Consider the following 25,446-nt stretch of genomic DNA (forward strand, 5'->3'; position numbering starts at 1 on the left):
TAATTTCGGTAATGTAAAAATTCATATAGCTGTAACCCAGAATTTTGCTAAACTTTTAATCAGAATATTCTGATTATATATTAGAGTTATACAATAGTAGTAAAGTTCCTGTTAATTGAATTAAAAACTGCCAAAGTGAGCGATTAATCTGAAAAAGTAGTTTTCAATGTTTAATCATTATAGTTAAAGGTGAAGACTACAGTGCTGGAATGTGTCCAAAGCAATGGGTAATGAGTCTTGTCTTAACCATCTTAACCATTTTCATCAATAATCTGTAAACAAACATAAAATAATTTCCTAAGAAGTCTGCGAATTTCCTGTTTTGATAAATAACAGTGTTTCAAAAAGTTGTTTGAATTACTTTGTCAAGTACATCTCTAAAAGAAATTACATATTGATATAACCAAATGGAAATTCAGACATCGAGGGAAAAGTAATGCAGACCATATCTACACTACAGGGGTTGAGACTTGTTGGAAGGAGCAGGATTTGGAAAGTGAGGCCTGGTAGGATATAGGGCACGTGGTAGATAAACATATAAACCTAAACTTCCGCTGCTGATACTAGTGGAAAAAAGTGACAAGGGATCAGTGGATGTCGAAGCAAAATGTTATCAAGTATGTATTTCTATCCCCACAAAATGAAAGAAACAAATAATACATTTGCTTCTGCAAAGACAACTTCCCATTTTTTAAGAAAACTGTACCAAAACCAATTACAATCCTCAAGGCAAAAAGACCATCTGAGTCCTACGGTAACTGCCCAATGAGAAACTTCTATTTAGTGTGTGAGAGAGAAAGTAATGAATATCTAATGATGGTATATTCATAGGGCAAGGATTCTTAAGAGGTCAATTTACTGGGAAAAATTGAGAATCAAAGGAGGAAACTGAAGGAAAATTTGACTTCAAAATGGAAAATAAACATTATTCTATATTAGTGAAACTGATTAATTAGTAAAGGAAAATACTAAGAGACATGAGGGATTCTCTCGCTCTTTGTGTCTCTGAGGTAGATGCATTTCTGGGAGGATACACTTCAGGCAAACAGGCATTAGATCTGTGTTCAGGCAGGACAGGATGCAATTTAATGTCTTGTGAAATGGAGAAGATAGATTGGAGTTAGATGAAATGGTTCCATCACGCTTAAATCTATCAATCCATGAAATATCTGTTCTGAAAAATCAAACTACATTGGAATAAAACTAAAACCATATTTTAAACTGCCACTTGTATTAGAAATGTGATTATGCCAGAGACTCCTTCCAACACAGATGAATTCTCTCAGGTATTGTTAGAGGGGCATGACAGTAGGGGAGACTCTGCTGTCTTCAATGAGATTTGGACCAGGTTGTTAATCCACAGAATGTTTTTACCAGTCACTGCAGGGGTTATCCAGCTATCACCCAGACCAGCTATCTCATTCTCAATGGCTTTAACTGCAAACTTGAGGGAAAATGGAATTCACAGCACAAAAAGAGTTTCCAGTCTCTAGAGTATTAAACCGCTCAGTTCTTGAATTCAGAAATATCTTAGATGTTACTGTTGTAAGAGTAGGATGTACAGATCTATTCACTGTACATGCTGTTTGGCTCTTGTTGACTATCAAAATCACGGTACTTTAAAATTAATGTTCTGAAAACATGTGTAAGGCAGTAAAGAAGGCACAATATATACAGAGGTGTTTCGAATTTTTGTTTTCTATATGAATCTAAGATGCTCATTAATACAGAAAAAATAATATATGGTAGAAAAAGCAAAAAAAAAAAAGTTTTACATTTGTAGAAAATGTCATAATGATGGTAAGTACTTTCCCGTTACAGTAGCGAATTTTCATGAAACATTTACTTTCAGCTTAAGGCCAAATTTTCTCAGGTTAAAATATAGCTTTTCCAACAGAGATTACAAAATCTAAAAATTTGCAGGCAAGGGCCCTGCTGGGAAGAAGAAGGGAGAACAAAGACCACATTATAAAATATATGCACACCAGGGAGAAAGTTAATGAGAGAAATGGACTTGTTCAGCCTGGAGAAGAGAAGGCTTTCGAGCACCTAATAGTAACCTTCCAACACATACACAGAGGTTCTCAAGACAACAGTCTCAGGCGTTTCACAATTGGCTCTGCAGCAATTGGTATTATTGGAAAAAGCAGACAGGTTTTCACACCTACAAGCCCTTCTTCAGGTCTGATATAGAAGCAGCATACTTCAAAGCCTGAAGAGGAATTACTCAGAGTTTAATGAGTAAAACTGCATTTAGACACTTAGATGAGGGAAACGAACTACTTTGTGTCAGAGATGGCCAAAATGATACATGAACAACTAGATAAATAAATGCTATCAAAATTATCTCACACTATGGACTGTTTCTACCTACAAGCCTTCTCTGACTAATTTTTTTTCATGTTTGCAGATTTTCTTTTAATACATATTTATACTCCAATATGCTGTCTTACTTAAAAAGGTAAGTTAAATAAAATTTTCCACTTACTAGAACAATAGAAAGTTCAGTCTTCTCAGATATCTCCCTTAATGTTTTAATTGGTACTAGAAGTAGTGATACTCTCCACATGGATTAAAAAGGAGCAGCAGTAAGATGTACACTGTTGCTGTGTGATCACAAAATTTAGTAAGCATGAAAATGACTAGATACTCCTGGATGCAACTCCACATCTTACAGAGGATTATTACAGAGCTTTAAAGAGATCATTTTCCCCCTGTGCTCCTATCCCTTTTTCCTCCCATTCTTTCTCATTCAGTGTTTAAGTGTTCTCGCTAACCTGTCCTCTTTCACATACTGCTGCCTGTGTCCTCCCTTTCTTCCTCACATTATTGGCCTTTTCCGTTATCCTTCTCCCCAGGCCTCTTTCACTTCCATTTTACTCAGTCTTATCCCTTCTTATCTACCTTTCCTTGGATGCTACTTGGAGGACCACTCAAGGAAGCAAGAAGAGCCAAGAGCACAATAAAAAAATTATCCTCACTTTCACATCCACAAAAGTCCACGGAGAAAAGAAAAAGCAGTTACATTGAGAATCAAATCTGTTCTGGTAGTCCATCTTCAGAACTCTACCAAACTCCCAAGAAGTGTCCACCTGCTATATAAATCACCGATTGCTTGGTGACTTTTACTGTGTCAAACACTGGAGAAATAATATTTTCATTGCAGTATGTTCCAGTGATAATGTCACTGCATGAACCACCAACATCAAGTCCCAGATTGTGCTGTAAAAAGCTTTTTAGCATAAGTAAAATCATGTTTCTTTCCTAACATCTCTTTCAGGAATGGTCATGGTATATTAGCAAAAACATTAAAAATTAAAAGCAACAAAAAAGCTGTTGCTTGAGACAGACAACAATAATGGAATGCTTCAGTCTAAAAGGTTGACATCAGAGGAATTAAATGGGATCTGATAATAGACAGCACCAGACATTTATCACTTGTACTTACAACAGATGTTTACATAAGTAATATAAATAATATAAACTAAAAAATTCCATAACAACTTCACAAATCTAGCAAAATGTGTGCATGTATTTGGACACAGAGGTTAAGTATACTAAATTTCAGCTACAGAATGAGTTAACTGGCAAAAACCAATGCTGAAGTTAAAGTATTTTAAAGAAAATAATTCAACTCTTCTTGCCTGAGACAATGCCAAAATGAAAACATATTTTCAGAAGTTTTATTTTTTAGTGCACATTGTAAAAGGCTGATGTGCTAAGAAAAGGCCAAACTATGCTTGAGCCTGTCATCCATTATTAAAAATTTTACCTATGTGTGACAGAACAATGGTTCAGTGTTCAGCGCTGGCATCTACTGAACAAGTCTGGATGACAAAGCACTTTCACAGTATTTTCCATTCACTTCCACCTCCAATTAGCAACTTGATGATGAATCATTATCATTGAAGTACATTGACTTTTCATGGGAACTGGAATCCAAATTTCTGAAACTGGAAACTTTAAAAAAAACAATGGCCTGGCAACTCTAAGTCATACTCTACATTATATATATTTTTATTTTTGCTACTAGCATCACACTTCCCACAAATTAGTATAGGTTTGCTATTTACTCTATTACTTTTATTTTTATAATACATTAGATGCCTCTTGTCCCATGCTGTGAATTTTGGAAACCTGAATTTTTAGGCACACAGGTGAAGGAAAGCTTCTCTTATTATTTAACAACCTATTTGTTCACAATGACACTGATTTTAATTTAGGCAGAGGAGCTGGAAATTGTAAGATTGTCTCTCAGGAGCTGTTTATACTACCCATTCCCAAAGGAATGAGCTATCCATGCCCTTTCTGATACATATATTAAGTTTTCTCAAAGCACTTTACTGAGTTTTCCACATAATAAATCTAGGATGTGTTGAAAATGAGATTCCACAGATAACTACCAAAAATTTAGCTTATTATGCAAAGTAGCATTAAACCCCAAAAGATTTCATATGCACATAAATAATGGGTCAGATAAGTACAAAAGTGAACATTTCCTTAATGTTCTATCAACTACTTTATTAACTATTAAACTTTCTAGGAAATAAAATACATACGCTGGTAAAAATGTTCTATGTTCATTATGTGATTTACAAAATTACTGTCCTACTCAATGCAGTGCAATTGTAGTTTATATTTTAGAGCTCCACTGCAAAAATTCTCACTACCCTCTCAATAACTCAATGTTCTGAAATGCTTTTATTTTGCTATGATTTTTACCTTATGTGACATTTAAAAAGTAGACAAGTCCAGATTATACTGACAAGCTAGTGAGAATCTGTTCTACTTTTGTTCATATAAATATCCTAAGATTTCCAGAATGAAGTATTCAAGTAAGGAAAAAATAAAAGATTAAAAAAATAAACATGCCTGCTTTATTCTCTTACAAGAAGATAAAAGCAAAATTATTTATTACAATTTCATCTATGACAGGTATAATTTATATCAGATCATATGAAATCACATTTACATCACCAGAGATCTTTCGAATGTAACTTGTGACCTAATCAGTAAGCTTTAAATTAAGGTAATAGTAGCATTGTGTTTAAAATGTGTGGGTGGGGAATCAAAGGCCCACAGTCCTATCCAGGTGGTTTTACCTATGTCATTTTCTTCCCTAATAATCCCTAATTTGCTGCATGAACCAGTGTTTTGGGAAAAATATAAAAACAAATGTAGAAGAGTTAATAATAAAACCTTTCTACTCTTAATTTCAGTTTTCTAATGCTAGCAACTCTTCCCTGTAAAGGGATTTTTTTAAACGGAAGCATTTATCTAAACAGTATCTATCAAACTTGTACCTGCAGAGGCAGTTTATTCATGTAGTTGTTATAATGATATTGATAGTAATTGCTTTTTCTACAGAAATGGGTTTCTGAGCCAAGGTAAGCGAATCAGCATAGCAGAGTAAACATCTCATGTAAATATCTGTTGCACCTATATTTGAATGATGTAATTACACATCTATGGATTATATGTGTATTTACACATCCACCAATTTTTAGGAAACCATGTTCAGACACCAAGGAACACAATGATAAGATGCTTCCCTTCAACATACAACATAGAACCTGCAGAGTAAATGACTTATAAGAAGGAGACTGTATCTTTTGGATGAATTATCTTTGAAATAGTTGGGTTTATAGTCTGTCTTCCTTCATTTACATCTTTCATGACACCAACGGTCATCATAACAACTTACTTCTAGTAGACTTTAAAGCATTTGTTGCAAGCAGTGTTCATTGCATAGCATATGATTTTACAAATCCTGTAAAGTTAGCTGATCTAAAAGTATTGCATCACATTAAAATTCCTGAAAACAGCCTTTTGTATAGGTGTGGCTATTCCTGCACAATCACCGCAGATCAGGTCTTCAGAGGACATGACAATTATGTAACTAAAATACTTGGGAACTGGACAGTTGGATAGAAATGTTTTGTTGTTAAGGCCAAAAAAGTCTTAACCAAAACATAAACAAATTCTAGTTTGTAAGGGATTTGTAATTTGGCAACTTTCACAACATTTTCCACAGACTTGTGGCAAACGGGTGTGACTGAGCTACTTCATATCACTAGAAATTCAGCATGATCAAACAACTTATTTATCCTCAGCTGCCTTCTCAGAAATATCTGAGCAGTCATTTTTATGACACTTAAAAAAACATGTTAAGGCTTTTGAAATGACAGTTACAATTAGTGTTACTTAAGGCAGCTAAGTAAAGATATTAACATTTGGATTAAAAAACTTTCCTGCATGGAAGATTTCCTCTGAAACATTTAAAGCTTAATAAACCTATATGTAACTGAACTCAGTGTCTTACGACAGAAAGTGTCAGGCAGACTTGCAGTGCTGGTAATTCTGCCTCTAGTATCATCTGTCGAGTACTTGTCACTGTTGAATAAACTTCTAGATAAATAGGAATACCTTAAGTTAATGCAATCAGACTCGCTAGTAAAATAACTATCATTTTACTACATATATTAATAATGAATATGTAGTAGTCATTAAAGGAACAGATTTAAAAGAAAAAAAAAACAACAAAAAAGCAAAAACAAACAGGTGAAGTGTAAACTCAGGAATGGATTTTTCTGAGCAGCGGAAAGAACATGACGGGGAAAGAAGTAGCAAGGCAGACAAATAATGGGTAAACAGGGTTTATTCAAGAGAGGGTAAAGAAAGCTACTTTTTGGTAGTGGTAGATTTCTTTGGCACATTGAAGTCCCAGCTCAACAAGTGCGTGTGGTCACTGTCGCTCTGCATTTCTCGAGAGCCGCAGTTAGCCGGGCACAAGATGGCACGGGCAGGCTGGAACTGATCTGGAACTGCTGAGCGCTCCAGCAGGTGAGATCCAGTCCCGTGATGACACTCATGTCCCGACGGCCAAGTTTAACTCTTGGTATATCTCAAGAACATATAGGAAGAAAGATTGGAAAAGGTCTTCCCCCTACACCCTCATCAATCTGAGAAACCACACCAGGAGTACTGCTTTGCTCATTCAGGCATCCAGTTCCTTTTTCCCTTCATATTCCCTTCATATGCAACAAATCTATCATGAGGAAACTATCCAAATTTTAACAGCAATATGAAAAATATGTCGATGCACAGAATGAATCAGAGACTTCATTTTCCTTTTAAATAAACTTCAGATTACGCATACCGCCTTTGGTGCCAGTTTTCTACACATGCTCATATTAATTTATTTACTGTTTCATAGTTTTTAATACCGATTTAATGTTTAAGTGAGGGATACATGTATTTTTATACTTAAAATACTTACGGGTCTTTCGAGCAGAATCTTCTACAAAAAGAGAAGAAATGTCTTCATCTACCCCTGCTTCGTTCTTTGCAATACAAGTGTATGCTCCTGTATCTTCATAGCGCACATTGCTAATGTGAACCTCACTGCCATTTGCTGAAAGGAGAGGAGATATTCAACATGCAGACATGCTACAGTGCTTTCAGAATATACGTTCAGAAAGCTTTCTCAGCTCACGTTAAACCATTTTCATTCCCGAGTTCTTAACTTGGAGGTATGCCAAACTAACCCCTAGGTATTCAACTGGCTAGTGAATTACATACACTTTTATTCAACTCATAGATAGCTGGATTATCCATCTCATGGATAGCTCATCTGATTTTTGCACTTCAGATCCAAATATCAGTCGGAGGTTCTATATATGTTTAAGTGACTATGGTTGTCTTTTAAATCACCTAAATATTATGTTTTTATTACATTGCATCTGGTCACTTGACACTATTACTGGCTTTACACAAAATAATCCGTGGAACATAGTGGGCTAAAATGACAACATAAGTAATAATTTTAATATAATTATTTGTTTCTAGTAACCAGAGGCACCTGGTTTTGTTTTTATGTGAATTCAGTGCGGCAACAGAAAAAACAGGCACACTGGAATTTTACACCTACATCAGTGTAGGAGTCTATGGAAATTACTTCTCTATGTCAGCTTGGGTAGGAAGGTTTCAATGGTCCAGGTTTCACAGGCAAGGGTCTTTTAAATAATGTGAAGTGAATAATGATGTGACCAATGATTTGTTGCATCTTAAGTATTGCATACTTGTTTAACTGTAGGATCTATTTTATAAGAACAGCTTTGTAAGTATTCTAAAATATGGACTAGAAGGGGCACTGGGTTATGGTGTAATACTCCTTCTAGGCCACCTTTGCTTGAAGCTAATGCATAGGTAGTTCAACTCAGGAAAAATTCAGGGAAAATCTAATGAAACTTTCAAAATTTTATTTCAAATATATATATTCAAGAAAATGGAATTTAAGGCATTTCTCTTAGAGAAGAACCATTCTTATTTATTACAAATATATTACACAGAGGTGAGGGAAAAAATTTCCTCTCAAATTCCTACAGTAGAAATTAACAGAATGCTGCTGTGCAAGAGGCATCCACCACTTTCTCCTTATAGTGGAAAGTGTTGCTGCAAGGAAATAGTTAACCTGTATCCAGGAGAGAGGGCCATGAAGGAACAGAGGACTATGACACCTATATGGAAGGTAAGACTCTCTTCAGAGAAACATTCACTGCTTGACTGTCCCACTGCTTCTTAACACTGCAGCCTGATTGCTGTCCTATCCTAATACACATCCTGTTTTTGCAAATGAATGAGAAAATGATTTAAAGCGAACACTGGTAGCACGAGATTTTTTTCTATAGCTGATCACAAATCACCAGAAGGATTGCAGAAAGTAGAAGGTTTTGTGCTGGGCAGGTTTATTGAATTTGGTGAGCCCTAAAGATTCATAGAAGATTCATACTTTGGCCTTTATTATTATTTTTTTCCTTCAGTTGTTTTTTTGTGTGTGTGTGTGCAGTGTCTCTGCACTCCCTTGGAGGTCTGCTGAGAACCCTCAGAAAACAGCACATCTATTTCAGGTAGCTCCCCTCCTGTCCTTTCCACCATCAGGACCAAGTCTTACTGACATTCTTATCAGTAAAAGTACTTCTCTTTTCAACTGAGCTGCAGTAAAGGTAAAGTTCTGTCCATGTTCTGATCTAAATTTAAATATTAGCATTGAATAGTCATTGAACAGCATTAAAATAGTTGTAGTGACAAATTTTGAGTTGGGATTGGGTCTTAGGTTGCTTGCTCTACTCTGAAACTACATATTTTTTAATAGAGAAGAGCATATTGGAATTTACTGGTAGTCCTGTCCGTAAGTACAACCATTATTCTAATAAAGAGAAAACAGAGAATATGTGCCCTGGGGAGTAACTGGAAGACATCTTCTGAAATGTTTTAGTTTAGACCTCAACGCTGAGTTAAAACTATGTAAGAAGGATAGCTAGTATGGAAAGGATGCACTGATAAAGCATTTACCACCTGTAGATAGAATAAATATACTCCTTTACCTTGAAGAGTTAGCTGTTTGGATAACTTTGGAGTGATATCAATTCCATTCTTCAGCCAACCAAGTTGTGGGTTGGGGATACCTTCAGCATGGCACCGGAGGCTAGCTGTCACACCTGGTTCCCTTGCCTGGCTCTCTGGATAGACTCGGATGACTGGTGGAACTGAAGGCAGGAAACAATTATAATTTAGTGGAGAAGAGTATTATCTTCATTTTAAGAAAAATAATTATAAGCAATTCTAAAGAGTCCTGCAGCTATATATAACAACAGTGCAACACACAGATGTGGTATTAGTCACATACTCAGTGACATTCAATGCTGAACTCTGTCACAGTGAATTTATGAAGCAGAAAGAATGTTCTGTGAGAAAAACCTCTTTTCACTGCCTATGTTATCAATGAAAAAAGCCTGAATTCTAATTCAATAGTTTAGGGTTGAGTAATAAGATTTTTATTTTTCCTTATATCTCTTTATAAAATATGAATAATGTACAACCAGTAAGTTATGATGTGATGTACAGCGATTGTAACTGTCCTATTTCACAAACATTTTCTTTAACACTTTCATCTCCACCTTTCCCCTCTCTGCAAAACACCTATCAGTAATCCATTTTACCTTTATAAAACACGTAACCACAGAATCACATAATGGTTGAAGTTGAAAGGGACCTCTGGATGTCATCTTGTCCAGCTGCCCTTCTCAAGCAGGGCCACCTAGAACCAGTTGCCCAGGACCAAACCTAGATTTTAGAATATCTCCAAGGAGAGAGATTCTACCACTTCTCTGGGCAGCCTGTGCCAGTGCTTGGTCACCCTCACAGTAAAAAAAGTGTTTTCTGATGTTCACATGGAACCTCCTGTGCCCAAGGTACCATTTACCTTCTTTACCACATGGGCACATTGCTGGGTCATGTTCAACCTCGTGACCACCAGGAGCCCCAGGTCCTCTTCTGCCAAACTGCTTTCCACCTGGGTGGCCCCCAGCGTATGCTGCTGCATGGAGTTGCTCTTCCCCATATGCAGAACTTTGCACTTCTCCTTGTTGATCTTCACGAGGTTCCTGACCATGCATTTCTCTAGCCTGTCAAGTTTCCTCTAAATGGCAGCATGATCCCCTGGTGTATCAGCCACTCCCCTCAGTTTGCTTCATCTGCAAACCTGCTGAACGTACAACTCTGCCCCATCATCCAGATCATTAATTAAGACGTTAAACAAGACATTTATAAGATGTCTTCTGAGTTTCATTATTAGGAAAGTACAAGAATTGTTGATATCAGTTTTCCAAGGTTTGGAAACTTGCTGCAGTGTATGCTTACCAGCTAAAAATCTGCTACATACCACACATCAGTATTGACAGAGAGAGGGCATATGATGTCACAGTGGACATATTCTTATTGGTAATCAATGACTAAGCAGGATGAAAAAATCTTGCTGTGTAGATTTTTTAGATGAATGATTATTGATCTTACCTTTAATTATATATAGAAAGAATTTGCTTAAGGTTGTTTCCAACAATAAAAAAATTAACTGTAGTGAAGGTTAAAGAAGCATATTTCCTATTCCCCAAAGTTTTGTTTAATGCAGCTTTAAAAATGTGGAATACTTAGCTGGTGTCAGAAAACACAGCTGGGTAGAGGATGAAGTATCAGCTGATAATGAAAGGAGATAACAAGATCAAAATTAACTGTGTCTATTTTGGCAAGAGATTAAATATTTCCAAATGCTATCCAACTGTTTACAAGAAATGTCTCAGCATGCCGTCCTATAAGGCATAGAAATGCCTTAGATTTTTACTTTGCAAGAAATACACAAATGTAATGTCTCTAAGGATGCAAAAGTCAATAGGTTTCGGGGATATTTTAAACCCAGTTAGAGATGAGGATCTTTTCAAATAATATACATGTAAAACTATACATAACCCCAATATGCAAACTGCAAAAATATAATAAAAGAACATGGAAGAAGATTAAAAACGTGAAAATTATGGCTGCTAGTTGCTTAAGCTACCAGCTAAGAGCAAAAGCACATAAAAATCAAAGATTTAAGGTTTCTATTGAGTTTCTGGAAGGGGCTTTGCTTTTATGGATGCAGATCTCTACTTTTCATCTCAAGCCTGACATTGCCATTCTTGTTCCCCCTCCACTTCCTCCCAGTTCTGTCTCCTCCCCCATACGATCTGTGTGTTCCAGACTGAGACCTTACCTTCCCCACTCATATTGAGCCCACTGGATTGTGTGCTCACATGGCCTGAGCCTCCTTCAGCACCTCCGCTCCCAGCCTTACTCTGCCTCACGTCCTAGGGTCCAATTTTCATGTCTGCCCTGTTCAGCGTTTCTTGACAGAAGGTCCTTTAGTGGCCTACCCCATGCTGCACATTTCCAACTGCATCAAAGCCAAATAGTTTATTTCTCCACCTTGCCTCAAGAAGAGCAAGAAGTTCCATCTCCTTAGAGACAGGACTGCCATCATTTAACACTCTCAAGCATCTCAGCAACGCAAACAACTTTTAGGACCAATAGCAAAGCGTTGTAACTCAGTTGTATTCTGACTGCCTGCGACAGGATATTTCTTGCCTGCTTTGTGCCAGTGAAATATAATCATTGCATATAAAAACTTATGGGAATTTAACTACCACACCTTGACGAACTTTCTACTGCATGCATATGAAAAGAAATTTTCTAACAGACCGATGTTGGACAATTTTCATTGAATAGAAAAAGGAATGTATTAACCTAGCTTGGGCAAAAGGCAGATGATATTTTTTGGGAAACTTTTTCCTTAGAAAAGTTTTAGAAAATATTAAAACTGAAATAATTCAGTTCAAAAACCCATGTGGGACTGTAGGTTCCAAAGATGATGAATATGTAACTACGCAATATACCTTACGATTACTGTAAAAACCCCTGAAGATTACTTCAGTCATGTCTAATGGGGGGGGGGGGGGAGAGAGGAGAAAACAATCTGTTCAAGCTATCTGGAATCCAGGGATAATATATGTGTTTAAGAAGGAAGTATGTAATATACATAGTGAACTAGGTTCTTACATTGCTCTGTATGATAACGCTCCTTTTTGAAAAACAAAGGTGGTAAACAATTCTTCAGATGGTATAAATCATCGATTTATATCTGGCAGAGGGTCTGGACTCTCTTTTCTTTATCTTACAGTACCAAAACTTCTCAGTTTTTTTAATAGGCTTTTTGTCTTGGAACTAAGATAGGGATAATTCTTGTCACCTCTCTGCAAAAAACTTGCCTTGTAAATCAATGTGAAATTCAGGAAGTAGGATAACAATGTTAATACATAAACAGAAAGAAAAATGTCACATTGGTGCTACATATATATCATATATGCGACATATATATCATATAACATATACAAGAATATCAACACCTCTGGTTATGGACAGCATAGAACCATAACTTGATAAATATTGAGTTAGTGAGCATTAATAAAAATCAAGTTGATTTGTAACATACACCATAAATTCATAAAGTTTTTAGAGCGGGTTTGGACTTGAAGGTAGTCTTTTTGTTTATAATACAGCTGAAAATATTTTGTTTATTTTCTAGAAACACCTTTCCAAAAGTTAAATACCTCAAATTTAGACTTTGAAAAATCTAGGCTATTACATGTATATGCTTGTAAAAAAGATAAACTGAGTTACAAGAAAATAATATTTAAACTCATCTAGGTATCATATTTATAACTGCCATCGTGATCAAGAATATCAACACCTCTGGTTATGGACAGCATAGACCTGTAACTTGATAAATATTGAGTTAATGAGTAAATGCAAACTTTCTAAATATTTCAGCTTTTTAAATAACTTTTTTCAAGGCTTTTTTTTGTGTCAGATGTAGATATCACATTCATGTAATCCTAAGAACAGTAATAACAAGAAAGAGTAATCATTTTTAATAACACTCTTTTAACACTTCAATGAACACAAGCAATAACATAAACATAAGGAAAAATTCTTGGTTTATTATTCAAATTTTGTTTTTAGCACTTAACTGATGTATACACCTCTGTTGTCTTAAATAGCTGAATATTAACGTATAAAGTGGCTAACTGAATATATTAATACTATCAAAGGGCATTTTAGAGACAGGTGGCCCCCTATCAAATACAACAACCCATATTACAAGAATATCTGAGTTTCTTACAAATTTACTACTTTGAAAAAACTCTACCAATATTCCCCTATAAAGTTTTGAATGGCTGCTGGGGAAAAAAAGCAGAGGCTAATAAACAAGCATAAGGGAAATGACACAAATCCTTCTGAAATACAAATTAATTCAGGACAGATTTTAATGAACAAAATATTGAGTTGATATTATAAATATTTTATGGGAGACTGAATTACATAGCTAAGACCATCACATATACCTATCATTATCTGAGAACAGACTTTCTAATTCATGGGGTTTGTGACATGTGATGTCAACAACAGTAAAGGAAAAATACCTAACGGAATGAATTTCAATATCACAGATATATGAAGAAAAAAAATAAAAATCAAACTGACAGACTCAGACACATATAGTCTCAGAATCAAACAGTCACAAAATTATATGCTTCTGAAAGTTTTAAGTATTATGTAAATGCTAATAATTAGCATTATTTAATGAAATGGTTACTCCCGCTCCATTACAAAGTTGTATTTTGGGTTTGTTTTTTTAGTTTATATGAAAAAGGGTTAAATACCAACTTGTTATAATATTGCTTAGAATATTTACTTTACGATATTATTTGTGTAAGATTGGACTGAATTTTCTCACTATAAAACATGTCTTTTACAGTGCTGATTATCTGTATTGTTAAGACACCAAAGGAAGCTCATTATTCTTTCGTACTGTACCTTGCAATTCAAAACTAAAAAAATTTCCTAAAGATTTTCATCTAAAAGAAAAAGAAACCAAAATTTTCTATATATATATTTGCAAACTAGTCAATGTAAAATATATTTTTTTTCTAAAAATGTATAGATTTGCACAAATGGACATCAAGAAATAATTAAAAAATCTAATTACATTGTTTTCATTGAACATTCTCATTAGATCTTTGTGATCAACAGAGCCTCATTATCTATTTAACCTTTTGTCTGACTCTCCTGTTTAATACAAGTATCATTATATTAATTAGTCATTATCACAGCTACAAGAACTGACCATCATGCCTGTGCTTAGGAAGATTGCTGCTTAGAAGTACAGATCTAAACTGTGGAAGAGCTCTTCATTTGACCTTTAATCTCAATGGTTTTAACTCCATTTATCAACAATATGCACAGCAAATGACTTATTGCTCAAAGGGACTCCTTTTTCCTTTCCCTCACTTCCCCAAAAAATTACATCTAAAATGATGTTGGACGGTACCACTCCAGTGCCAGCTTGTGGAACAGTAGCTATGTGAGTAGAGCAAACATGGACTGATCAATTTGTTTGGACGACTTTAAATTTATATGAATGATACAGAGCAGCAACAGCAGTGATTGCCTTTGGCACCATGAAGGTTTACAGTGGTTTCCAGGTGAAATATACAACTTCCTGACAGACACTGCGTCACCAGAAAAATCTACAGTTGTCCTCCTTCACCTACTCCAAACTGTATTTCTTGATTTTCTAGTCTTGCAGAAAACCTTCAACTGAAGTGGATTTTTGCCTCATTGTGTGCTGAACTGAGCCAAACACAAAGAATCCTAGTATTTTAACTGTTGCAACGCACCTCTTCAGGATTATTAACACATTTGAATAAGTAGGGAATGCGTTGACAAAAATATAATTTTGTTAATAAATTAGGGTAAACCAGAATACATGAAACAGGAGGAGAAAGTTGATCAAGGACCTTCTAATGTGCCCAACTCACCAATAATTCTACTCTGTCTCCAGGAATAAAAACACAAGCAAACTGCACTTCAGTCTTCTCACTAGTTTAGCCAGTATTTGCTGCCTGACTTTTTAAATGACAGAAAAGAATTCTTGAAGAAAAATTTGAAGGAGGAATAGGTGGTGATACCATGTATTAGCTCAGGGGAGACACTCTATTTACAAAGTGTTGGGGAAGTGGGAGAAGAAATTAGAAAAAAAATAAAATTAAGAGGGACGGATAAATAAATATTCTAAGCCAGTTTCCTGGAGGAACGCAATGGCAGAGAAAACATGTTAAGAAAACTGCAAACAAGCATCAAACATCAATGTCATTTAAATTGTGAAGGATATTAACAATAGAAAGTGGGGAAAAAAAAGACTATTAAAAGAACAATGAATCATATTAAAACACATGTCAAATAATCTTGGAAGTTGCATTTGGGGTGAATATTAATGAAAGATATGAATATCAGAAAATATTTCAGCATTTTTGGATAAGAGATATAAAGAAAAATCCAATATAATAACAGTTTATGCAACTGACAATTAACAAAACAAAGAATGATGGCAACAGCAGTAGCCTAGAAGCTATGTCTAGAATATACTTCAGGAGAAAGTTAGAGCCTATTAATGCAAAGTAAATTTGCAGAAAACTGAGTTCAAACATGATTCTGGTTTAGGATTCTGTATCAATGTGGAATCACAAATACTGGCAGTTCAATGCGGAAAGGCAGACTTAAGAGTCAAAGATCAATTATGAGCACTGAAATAACAGGAAAACACAAGGTCACTTAAAAAAAAAAAAAATTATTAAGCCTCACTGGGGATAACGTACAGTGAGACCCTTGGACACTTTGTCAGTGGAGGAGGAGAATTGCTTAAAATAGTAATAAAAAAAAATTCATATAGGAAAAATTGCTAGGAGAGGGTACTGTAGTTTAAGAGGAGGGAAAGACATGTCTTCAGGGCACCAGTAACAATTGCAGCTAAATTTTGCCCAAGTACAGAGTTCAGGAAAGTGATCCTTAGAGCTTGAACAGATATAGGAAATGTAAAGATCAAGATTTCAAATCCAGATGCCTAGAGTTAATCTACTAAAAACATGGTTAGATTTCAAAATAATAAATGTGAATTTAGAAGCCTAAAACTTTTAGGGTATTGCATTTTTTTAATCTTGTATTGAATGCAACTTTCTTAACACAACAGACCTATGCACTTATTTTTCCTAGTGTGCTCTCCACAATTACTAAATTAATACTAAAAGCTACTTTATCTATCTATATATATGTATATATTAAAAACACTTATTATTCTGCAGATAACATGCTAAACATGTTCACAGGTGAACAGTTCACAGTGCAGAGCAAGTCCTCTGTATTATCTTTACTCCTTTTAATAATTATTATTCATATGGAAGTAATAAATGACAATTACTATATTTTATTCTTTGCAAGATTATTTCTAGGAGAACAATATGGAAAAATACCTGTATCTCTTTTTCTATTAAGCTGTAACAATATAAAAAAAATAAACCAGCAACAACCGATCTGCTCAACAAAATCCAAATGCAAGTCATTGACTTGATAATTAGAACATTTTTCCTTACCATTCACTTGGAGAATATGAGTTTGATAGAGCTTATCGTAGCCATCAGCATAGCAGGTGTAATTTCCCATATGAGTTGTGGTAACCTTAGTAATGTACAAGGACCCATCATCTCCAAAATCCTACCAAGAAAAATTAAAACCAAGGTTATCATAATTATGTCTGCATCTCTACAGTAATTATGCTCGTTATCTTGGAAAAAAAGCTATGATGCAAATATCAAACATCACAAATATGAAACCAGAATAGCTGACAGTAATCTGAAACCCAAGTACGATGTTTGGGAATGGCAGTGGTGTTTCATCTTGCTGCATATTTTGTGTCTGTAAAAGAAAATACAACTTTTGTTTTAACAATTAGTTAAACTTTGCAGAAATAATATGTTTGTTTATTTAGCTATGATAGTTATTTACAGAATAAAAGCTATTTAGGATTGGATTTAGTCAGAGAGGAAAACTAAATCTCTGCACAGTTTAACAAGGTAGATGATATCTCGTGGAAGTGTAGTCATCCTTTGGAATGAGCAGATACACAGAAAACAAAAATCATAATTTTTCTTAAGTTTGAGTCACTATGTTCAACTTCATCCTTTTATATACCTTTAACTGGCATATAGGTTCCGCTGGATTAAAGTGCAAAATTTGACACTTATTTCAATTCTCAGTTCAATTTCAATTAATTACAATACCATTTAAAATTTACAACAAGTTGTAAAAAGGTATGGAACAATTAATAATCATTTTTTTATTTCTCCTTATTATTTTTCATGTCTGCAAGTACCTCCCTAAAACAACAGTCCTAGTCCAACCTAGCTTCATCCAGTTTATGTCTCATAGATTCTAAAGTGCTTGTACAAATCCTGCTAGTTGTTTTTTCTACATTATATTCCACTACTTACTTCTTGACAGTTTTTCAGTGTCACCTAGCAATGTTTTTATTGTTATATATGCACTATACTTACATAAAACAGTGATTAAAATCCTTAAGCAAAGAATATAAAATAGAAACGTAAAACTATGAAAAATGGCTTTCAGTCTAGTAGATAATTCCTGCTGTGAAATACTTAATTCAGAAATTAAAGTGTATAAACTATGGTGAAAAACATGCAACACACAGTCACTGTTTCATACTAGGAAAAAGTATGCTGGATCTCCTATAGTATATAGGTCAGCCCCTGTTCCCGAAGGGAACCCATGCTCTATAATCATATGCCTAATGTTAATATAGTCTATCATAAACTCAGCTACCTTTCTTGCGTATTAAAAAGCTGTTTCAAAGCTCCTCAGTATTCTTCTGTATACAATACAGCTTTCTTTTTATTTTTATCCTAAATTTATTCATGGTCAGCTTATAGCCATTTTATACTCCTTAACATAAACAGCCTCTAAAACGGCCTTTAAAATCTTTAAGTAACTTAAAATATCCTCTCCTTGTGATTAACCACAGGACATGGTACTATAAAATATACACACATGCATTATAATTATATGCAACACAAATATTCACACATGCACAGGATCACACATAGAGACCAAAGTTTCCAACAGGTGTCCAATTCATTAGAATAGGGATAATGGTCAAGCTACAACATCTACGTGTCTCATAGATTCAGTGATTCATTACCGAAGTACTACTTTTGTAAATTGATTTCAGGGATCTGGGATTCCTGAAGGGAAGTAGTACTGGTAAAGACAGTAGCAAAGGAAACATTCAGTATATCCACCTCTTCCATTTCTGTTTTCACCAGGTCCCGTGCCCACTCAGCAGAAGGCCCATATTTTTCCTACTTTTCCTTCTGCTTCTGATATAGCCCTGAAGCCCTGTAGAAGCCCTGCTTGCTGTCCTTTCATGTCCTTCATGAGATTCAATTCCAGGTGGGCTTTGGCTTTCCTAATCCTGCACATTCAAATGGTGTCTCCCTGTTCTTTCTGGGTCACCTGTCACCTTGCTTCCACCTTTTTTCCTTTTTATGAGTTCTGTCAGGAGCAACTTGTTCATTAATACAGGTCTCTGGCTGCCTGTGATTTCCTATTCATTGTGATGGACCATTCTTGAGCATAAAGGAGGTGATCCTTGAAAATTAACCAGCTCTCTTAGATCCTTTTTCTTTCCAGTGTGGTCTCCCCTATGGGATTCCTCCAAGCACATCCTTGAACAGGCTGATGTCTGCTCTCCTGAAGTCCAGGGTTGTGCTCCTGCTTTTTGCCTTGCTGCCTCCTCATAGGCTCCTTGCCTCTACCATCTCATGGTTGCCCTGTCCTTTATAACCCTAAGTAGTTCTTCCTTATCTGTAAGTATGAGGTCCATTTCCTTTTGCTGGCTCCTCTACCATGTGTATTAACATCATAACTGTCTAAGATAACACAAACTAGAGGTAAACATTAAGGCATTATAAAAATGTTCTTCCAGTCCAACTACACTGTATACATCTCTAGAGAGTAATCAAAATCTGCTGATGTTAGAGCATAAGGAACTACTACTGTTTAAGGTGAACAGCCACTGCATTGCTTACATTTTAATCATAGAATCATAGTCAACTATTTACATGATTACATGATAAAAGACATGTTAATGTTGAACCCTGTAACAGAGAACACAGTAGTATTGGCTAAATCATGTCTGAATTGTCAATTTTCAGACCTCTTTAAGTTAATCATACTTTAGAGTCTGACCAAATGTACTGCTTAAGAAAAAAACAAGAGTATCTATACAAGTGACATAAGAACTTTTATAAACACATGCGGTCAGAGTAGTGAAATCTCCTGTGATACAGCCACATCGCTGTACGTTCTCTTTTCATAGTTCAGACTCAGGCATCTTTCTTTTCTCCTCTTCCACCTTTAAGCTCAGAATGTTACAGGAGCTGGATAGGAGGAAACATCTGGATTACTGATGTTATATCTGCAAACAACATTATAAAGATCTGAAAGTAAATTCTCCTATTCTCTATCTCAATGATAGACTAGGATATGAGCTTTGGCCATCTCTGAAACTTTCTCCTTTGTTCACCTTTGTCATCAAACCTGTCTGTAACTGATTTTGACAAGGGGGAAAAAAAAAAAAAAGAAAAAAGAGACATAGTTCAATGAAGGAGGCTGCTCAATAGTGAAAGAAGAAAAAACAGTCCCCTCAAATTTAGCAGAGTTTTCCCGGAGTTCAGCTTATCCTTTTTGCCTAATGTATGCTTTCTTTGTTATCAAAGAAAAAGGAAAAAAACAGCATTTGAAAAGGTGTTTAAATATGTATCATACCATTGAACCAAAATATTTTTAGAAGCACCTCTTTCCTTATATCATTAAATATCCTTACTAGCGCCATCCTACGAGTCTAGGATGCATTCCATAGTCTATTTGAACCGATTTAAATGTGGATAATAGACAGAGATCGCTGGAGCAGAATCCTTGCAGCAAAGAGACAGAAGCTGCAGTTCTATGATGTATTACAGATGGGTACATCTGTAATACATCAAGTATTACATCATCTTGAGTTTAAGTAAGAACATGTACTTTAAGAAATTATTTGGCTGAAATTACCTTAAGCCTTTATATATACATTCTGTAACTGTCCCAGAACTACTGTAATGTCTGTGGAGCTCAAAAGGATTGTCTCCCTGTATCAAGGGGAGGAAAAATTCTACATTAACCCAGAGATGCTGTTTCTCTCATGCTCTTCAGTTAAACTTGGCCTCCAATTTATTTAAAAACTAAGGCAACGCTGAGGTCCTTGGTATCACACCAGTGATAAGCAGCAGCTCTTTGCTTTCCTCCCTTGTTCTGTGAAAATTAATGAGGTCCAGTAGAGCATTTCCTCATATTTTACTTGTGTATATTCAATTTCACATTGAATAGCAGTTGATAAGGAAAAAGTACCACAAACATCCCCAAGCATTCAGGTAACATATAATGATGAATGCTTGCAATACTGATCATGGTTTTAGCTATACACACGACATTGTTGCCTGAATACGTGAATCAGTCTGCAAAACCATTTACCATTGCTCCATAGAAAGTTACCACTGAAGAAATACATTTTTAAAAATCTTGAGAGGAAACCTAAAAGGAGATTTACTTATGAGATAGCTCATGTTTATCAAATCTGTTCTCTCAAAAAAAAACTCTAAGGAGGAGGTTCTATACTTTGTACTTACCTAGCCACCCTATTATGAAATCTAAATTTATGTCGCTGTACTTTAATTCCATTATGTATTGCCCTACCTACAAAGCAATTGGAGAAAAAACTTCTAGTAGTTTTTTTCTTTTTTTTAGTACAATGAAACTCACATTTAGCCTGTTATCCACTATAACTTCCAGATGTTTAATGTAACCAATTGTTTTCGATTTTATGATGATACAAGGAATGATTTTAAATTGATTTTCCTAAATGCAAAACATTGCTCTTTTCCTTGCTGGATGACTTCCTATACTTTTCCAGCTACTTCTTTAATTTGATTTTATTAGTCTAAATTACTGCTATCTTCAAGCACAGTTGCAGCCTTTCATAAATTGGTGGCATCTAAATAATGTTTCCTGAGCTTGCAAAGGTGTAAAAATCTGTACTAAAATCAAGAACTAGGACATCTGTGCTATTTCCTCTATCCAGAAGGCCAGTGACTATACTACAGAAGGAAATTTGACTTAGACTGACACACAAAAAAATCAATATAGAAAAATAGCAAGGTCAGCTGTAGTAAAATTTCTAAATAGAGCGAACATGCTGCATGATCACAGTGACAAAATTACCTGCTTGTGACCAAAGGTTATCCTGTTTTGGTCCAGTGTGGTAGTTGGCATAGGCTGTGCCTACATGGAATTTGGTTATAAAAATAGAGGTTAACTTAGCACAAACCACCTGTTAATCAGTGTGAAAACACCACTGAAAAGAGAACGAGAATTTTTGAGAGGTGCAGGCTATGAGCACCAGTGACAACAACAAGTAGTTGTTAGTATTAAGACAATTTGAATGCATCAATCAAGACTTGAATATTCTCTACCCAATCCTGTAACTGATTGCACCAGGGGAGAGACCAGATCTCTCAAGGGAGAGACTACAGGGATGTGCGAGAGACTCGGTGAGCACAGAGAGAACAACTCCAACAAGAAATGAAGACACTCAAAGAAAAGTGAACCAAAGAGACATCTGAGGGATCCTACATCCCAGCCTCAGGATGGCACATCACCCAGTTGGACTTGTTATGCCGACCTACCCAACTTCTGGACTGAGCCACCTCCCATGCTGTAGGATGGGGAGGTCACATAATGAGCTGCCACACTCACCTACCCCACTGCAGCTTCTGTCCTGGACTGCACTGTTTCTCCCATGGAACAGGGAAGTTGCATAATTCAGGAAACCATGTATCTGTGATTAAAGTACTTTGGTATCCAAGCCCATTTAACCCCCGTGCTGTCAGTTTGGTCCTAAAAGGCAATATCCGAGCAGAAAACAGTTTGGTTCCTTTATGCCTTTATATTAATAGAATTCTTACATGCATCTTATTAAAATCAATTTAATCTTAATTTCTTTACAAACTTTGTAACCTTCACAGAACAATCTATCAAAAGCTATTTAAAACAGAAAGCACAGCTATAATATCTTACTCAGGGAGTCTGTAAGCCATACACCAAAAGAACTTTGGTCAAAAATATCACTGTGTGCCGTGTTATTCTTACACTCAATCCTTTGAATATTATCCATGACAAAATACTGGGCTAGATAAACCTCTGGTCCATTATGACTATTCTTACATTCTTCAATGATTTTATCTACTATTTTCTCAGTTTATTGGGATTTTTTTTTCAGTCTCCACTGCATTACTTTCCATTTTTTCTTCTTTTCTGGAGAATATAAACTCAGTGATTTTATGCTCATATTTCACTCAAGCTACCTTTCATTATGATATCTTCAGTCTTCTTGTAAACAGAAATTTAACCATGAAAATCAAAATCTAGATGAAATTTCCTTTAATTTTTCAGTTTTCTTTCCCTAAATATACTCAAAATATTTCTTCAAAAAACATATATCTCACTGTATTTCTTTCACATGGTACAACTCTGTGCTTCAGATCATTCTGCTAGTTGCTCATTAAGAGAAGAAAATAACCCACTCAAAAATTAACCCACTTGACTAAGACTGTCAATAACTTGCCTTTCTTAAAATAACTATAGCTTTCTGTATTAGCACTTCAGTTACACAGACAATATTTCTACAAAGCCTTCAATATGCCATTATATGTTACCACTACAAAAATTAAAAAGACCCTTCTAATGCTTACTTTTTAACTTTTATTATGTGAACCAATACAACTGAATTTCCTTTCTAAAAAAGCCACATGCAAAACTCCAGCAATCTTTCTCCTCGGATATTTTTTATCTTTGCCTCTTTCTAAAGTACTTGAAGAGTAAGTTCAATTAACATTTTTCCCTTTACTAGCTAAACACATGTTTTCAAAGTGTTGCTTTTCATGTTATTAGTGGAAGAATGAAGAATGGCTCTGCAGCCTTTCAGTACTTAAAGGGGGCCTATAGGAAAGATGGGGACAGACTTTTTAGCAGGGCCTATAGCGACAGGACAAGGGGTAATGGCTTTAAACTAAAAGAGGGTAGATTTAGACTAGATCCAAGGAAGACATTTTTCACTTCACAGTGAGGGTGGTGAAACACTGGCACAGGTTGCCCAGAGAGGTGGTGGATGCCCCATCCCTGGAAACATTTCAGGTCAGGTTGGACGGGGCTCTGAGCAACCTGACCTCATTGAAGATGTCCCTGCTCATTGCAGGGGGGTTGGACTAGATGACCTTTAAAGGGCCCTTCCAATCCAAAACTGATTCAAAAAAGCCACAGTAGAGGTACTTTCATTTTATCTACCAAATAGCTAATATTATTGCTATCTAAAATTTTTTACCTAATCCCTGCCAAAGGTAATTGTGAACAGTATAAGACATAGGAAGAAGTGTATTAACATTTAGCTGTTACAATGCAGTCTGAAGACAAGTCTAATTTAACATTTCTTATGCTAAGTTGTTAGATACTGCTTTGAAGCACACTTACCTGTTCCAGGCCTTTGGCTGATTCACTGTAGCGTGATGATATCTTTAGGTGTTTTAGCTATTTTCTAAGTAAACGGATGTCTGTGTTATGGCTTCTCCCTTCTTTTTCATAGAAACGGTGGATAGAAAAATCCCTGTGGCTATTTTACTCAGACACATCAGTATTTCCATAGGATTCCCACATGACATTGTCATTTCATCACTCAGAGTCTGGGTTTTAAGGATATTTGTTCGTTTGTTTTGGTCTTTTCTTTGGTTTGTTTTATTTTTCCAACTACAAAACAAATGTCACTAGCTTGCTTTTATACTGAGTTCAATGTTTGTTTTGTTAATGAAAGCAAACAATTCAATACAGAAAGAACTGAATGTTATAAGCAACATTTGGAAACGGATGGTGAAGTATAGACAGAGTTCTTTGACACTGAATGTTGACATATATTTAGTGTTTTATAGAATAGCTATCAAGCTAAGTCACTGAAAAAACCCTGCATCCATACAGACACACACAAGCATCATTGAACCAGAGCCTTCAAAAACCAACAACAATACATATAGAAAAAGGTTTTTTTATCTTTTGAAAAAATAATGACCCTAAAAACATTGTTACAAGCTCAATTCTTGTTAGACTACTGTTCAAATAGAAATGGCATGGTACGTCTACAATTAAATTGAGAAACTCTAATTATTTTTGTCATGCATAAGAAAGACAGAGTTGAACAATTATTTTAACAATGATTCCATAGCAACTGTATTCTGTTGAAGGACTTGATATTTAAGAATCATGATACGTGTCATGAATAATGAGTAAAGGAATATGGAAAGAAAACATTTATTTGACAATGAATCTTTGCTTAGTTGTCTTGGTGTTAATACAACAGAAACCTAAAGGTGAATTTTGTTTACAAATCAATAATTATTTCCTTCGGTTTTATAACTTGCTTTCATATGCTAATGCTTTGCATATGAGAGTATATGATCATTTGCCTGCACTTCATTAACAGCTCTAGAAATACTGTTGCCAGGTCTCCTCACAGGAGAATGTATAATGAAAGACTGCTTGAATTTGTTCATCATCATAAAGACTAGGATTTTTTTCTTTTGGTTTGTGGGGTTTTTTTAAACCACAGTTAATTTATTGTGAATATATTTAAGAAATAACTTTTTTTTTCTTTTTATAAAAACCTTATGTAGTCCAAATCTTGAGTACTCTCTCATCTAAAGATCACAGCCTTCCCCTCCAAAATGAAAAAAATGTAGAAGGAAAAAAGGAGAAAGAAAAAAGAAGAAAAAAGAGAAGATAACAAGGACAATAAAAAAAGGCTACAGGAATGAGGACATGAAAACTGGAGATGTGAATTCTTAGTCATGTTGTCCTCAGACAGAAAAAAATTGCTTACTAGGTCTTTAATAAATGGAATAAGCAAGCACCAAATATTTTTAATTAATAGCTTTTTGATTACACATGAAAACTGTATTTCTATTTGCAGTCTTTGACAAACCTAAAATAAAGAAGAAATTTGTACTGGTTTGTATCTTCTTTGCTGAC

At 35.2% G+C, this 25,446-nt stretch overlaps 1 protein-coding gene across 3 annotated transcripts in view; it reads right to left on the bottom strand.

Moving 5' to 3' along the window:
* Window positions 1-25,446, bottom strand: part of FSTL5 (follistatin like 5) — a gene marked incomplete at its 3' end in the record, with an annotated part of 297,971 nt that overhangs the window by 62,510 nt on the left and 210,015 nt on the right. For all 3 annotated transcript variants that reach the window (XM_081999556.1, XM_081999555.1, XM_081999554.1), the window contains exons 7-9: window positions 16,860-16,980; window positions 9,387-9,548; window positions 7,280-7,414 (exon numbers count right to left, since the gene is read on the bottom strand). In XM_081999556.1, coding sequence (XP_081855682.1) covers window positions 7,280-7,414; window positions 9,387-9,548; window positions 16,860-16,980 — 418 coding nt within the window. The remainder of the gene's footprint in view (window positions 1-7,279; window positions 7,415-9,386; window positions 9,549-16,859; window positions 16,981-25,446) is intronic.

The sequence above is a fragment of the Phaethon aethereus genome (assembly GCF_964289735.1).
Source record: "Phaethon aethereus genome assembly, chromosome: 4".
NCBI classification, from domain to species: Eukaryota; Metazoa; Chordata; class Aves; order Phaethontiformes; family Phaethontidae; genus Phaethon; species Phaethon aethereus.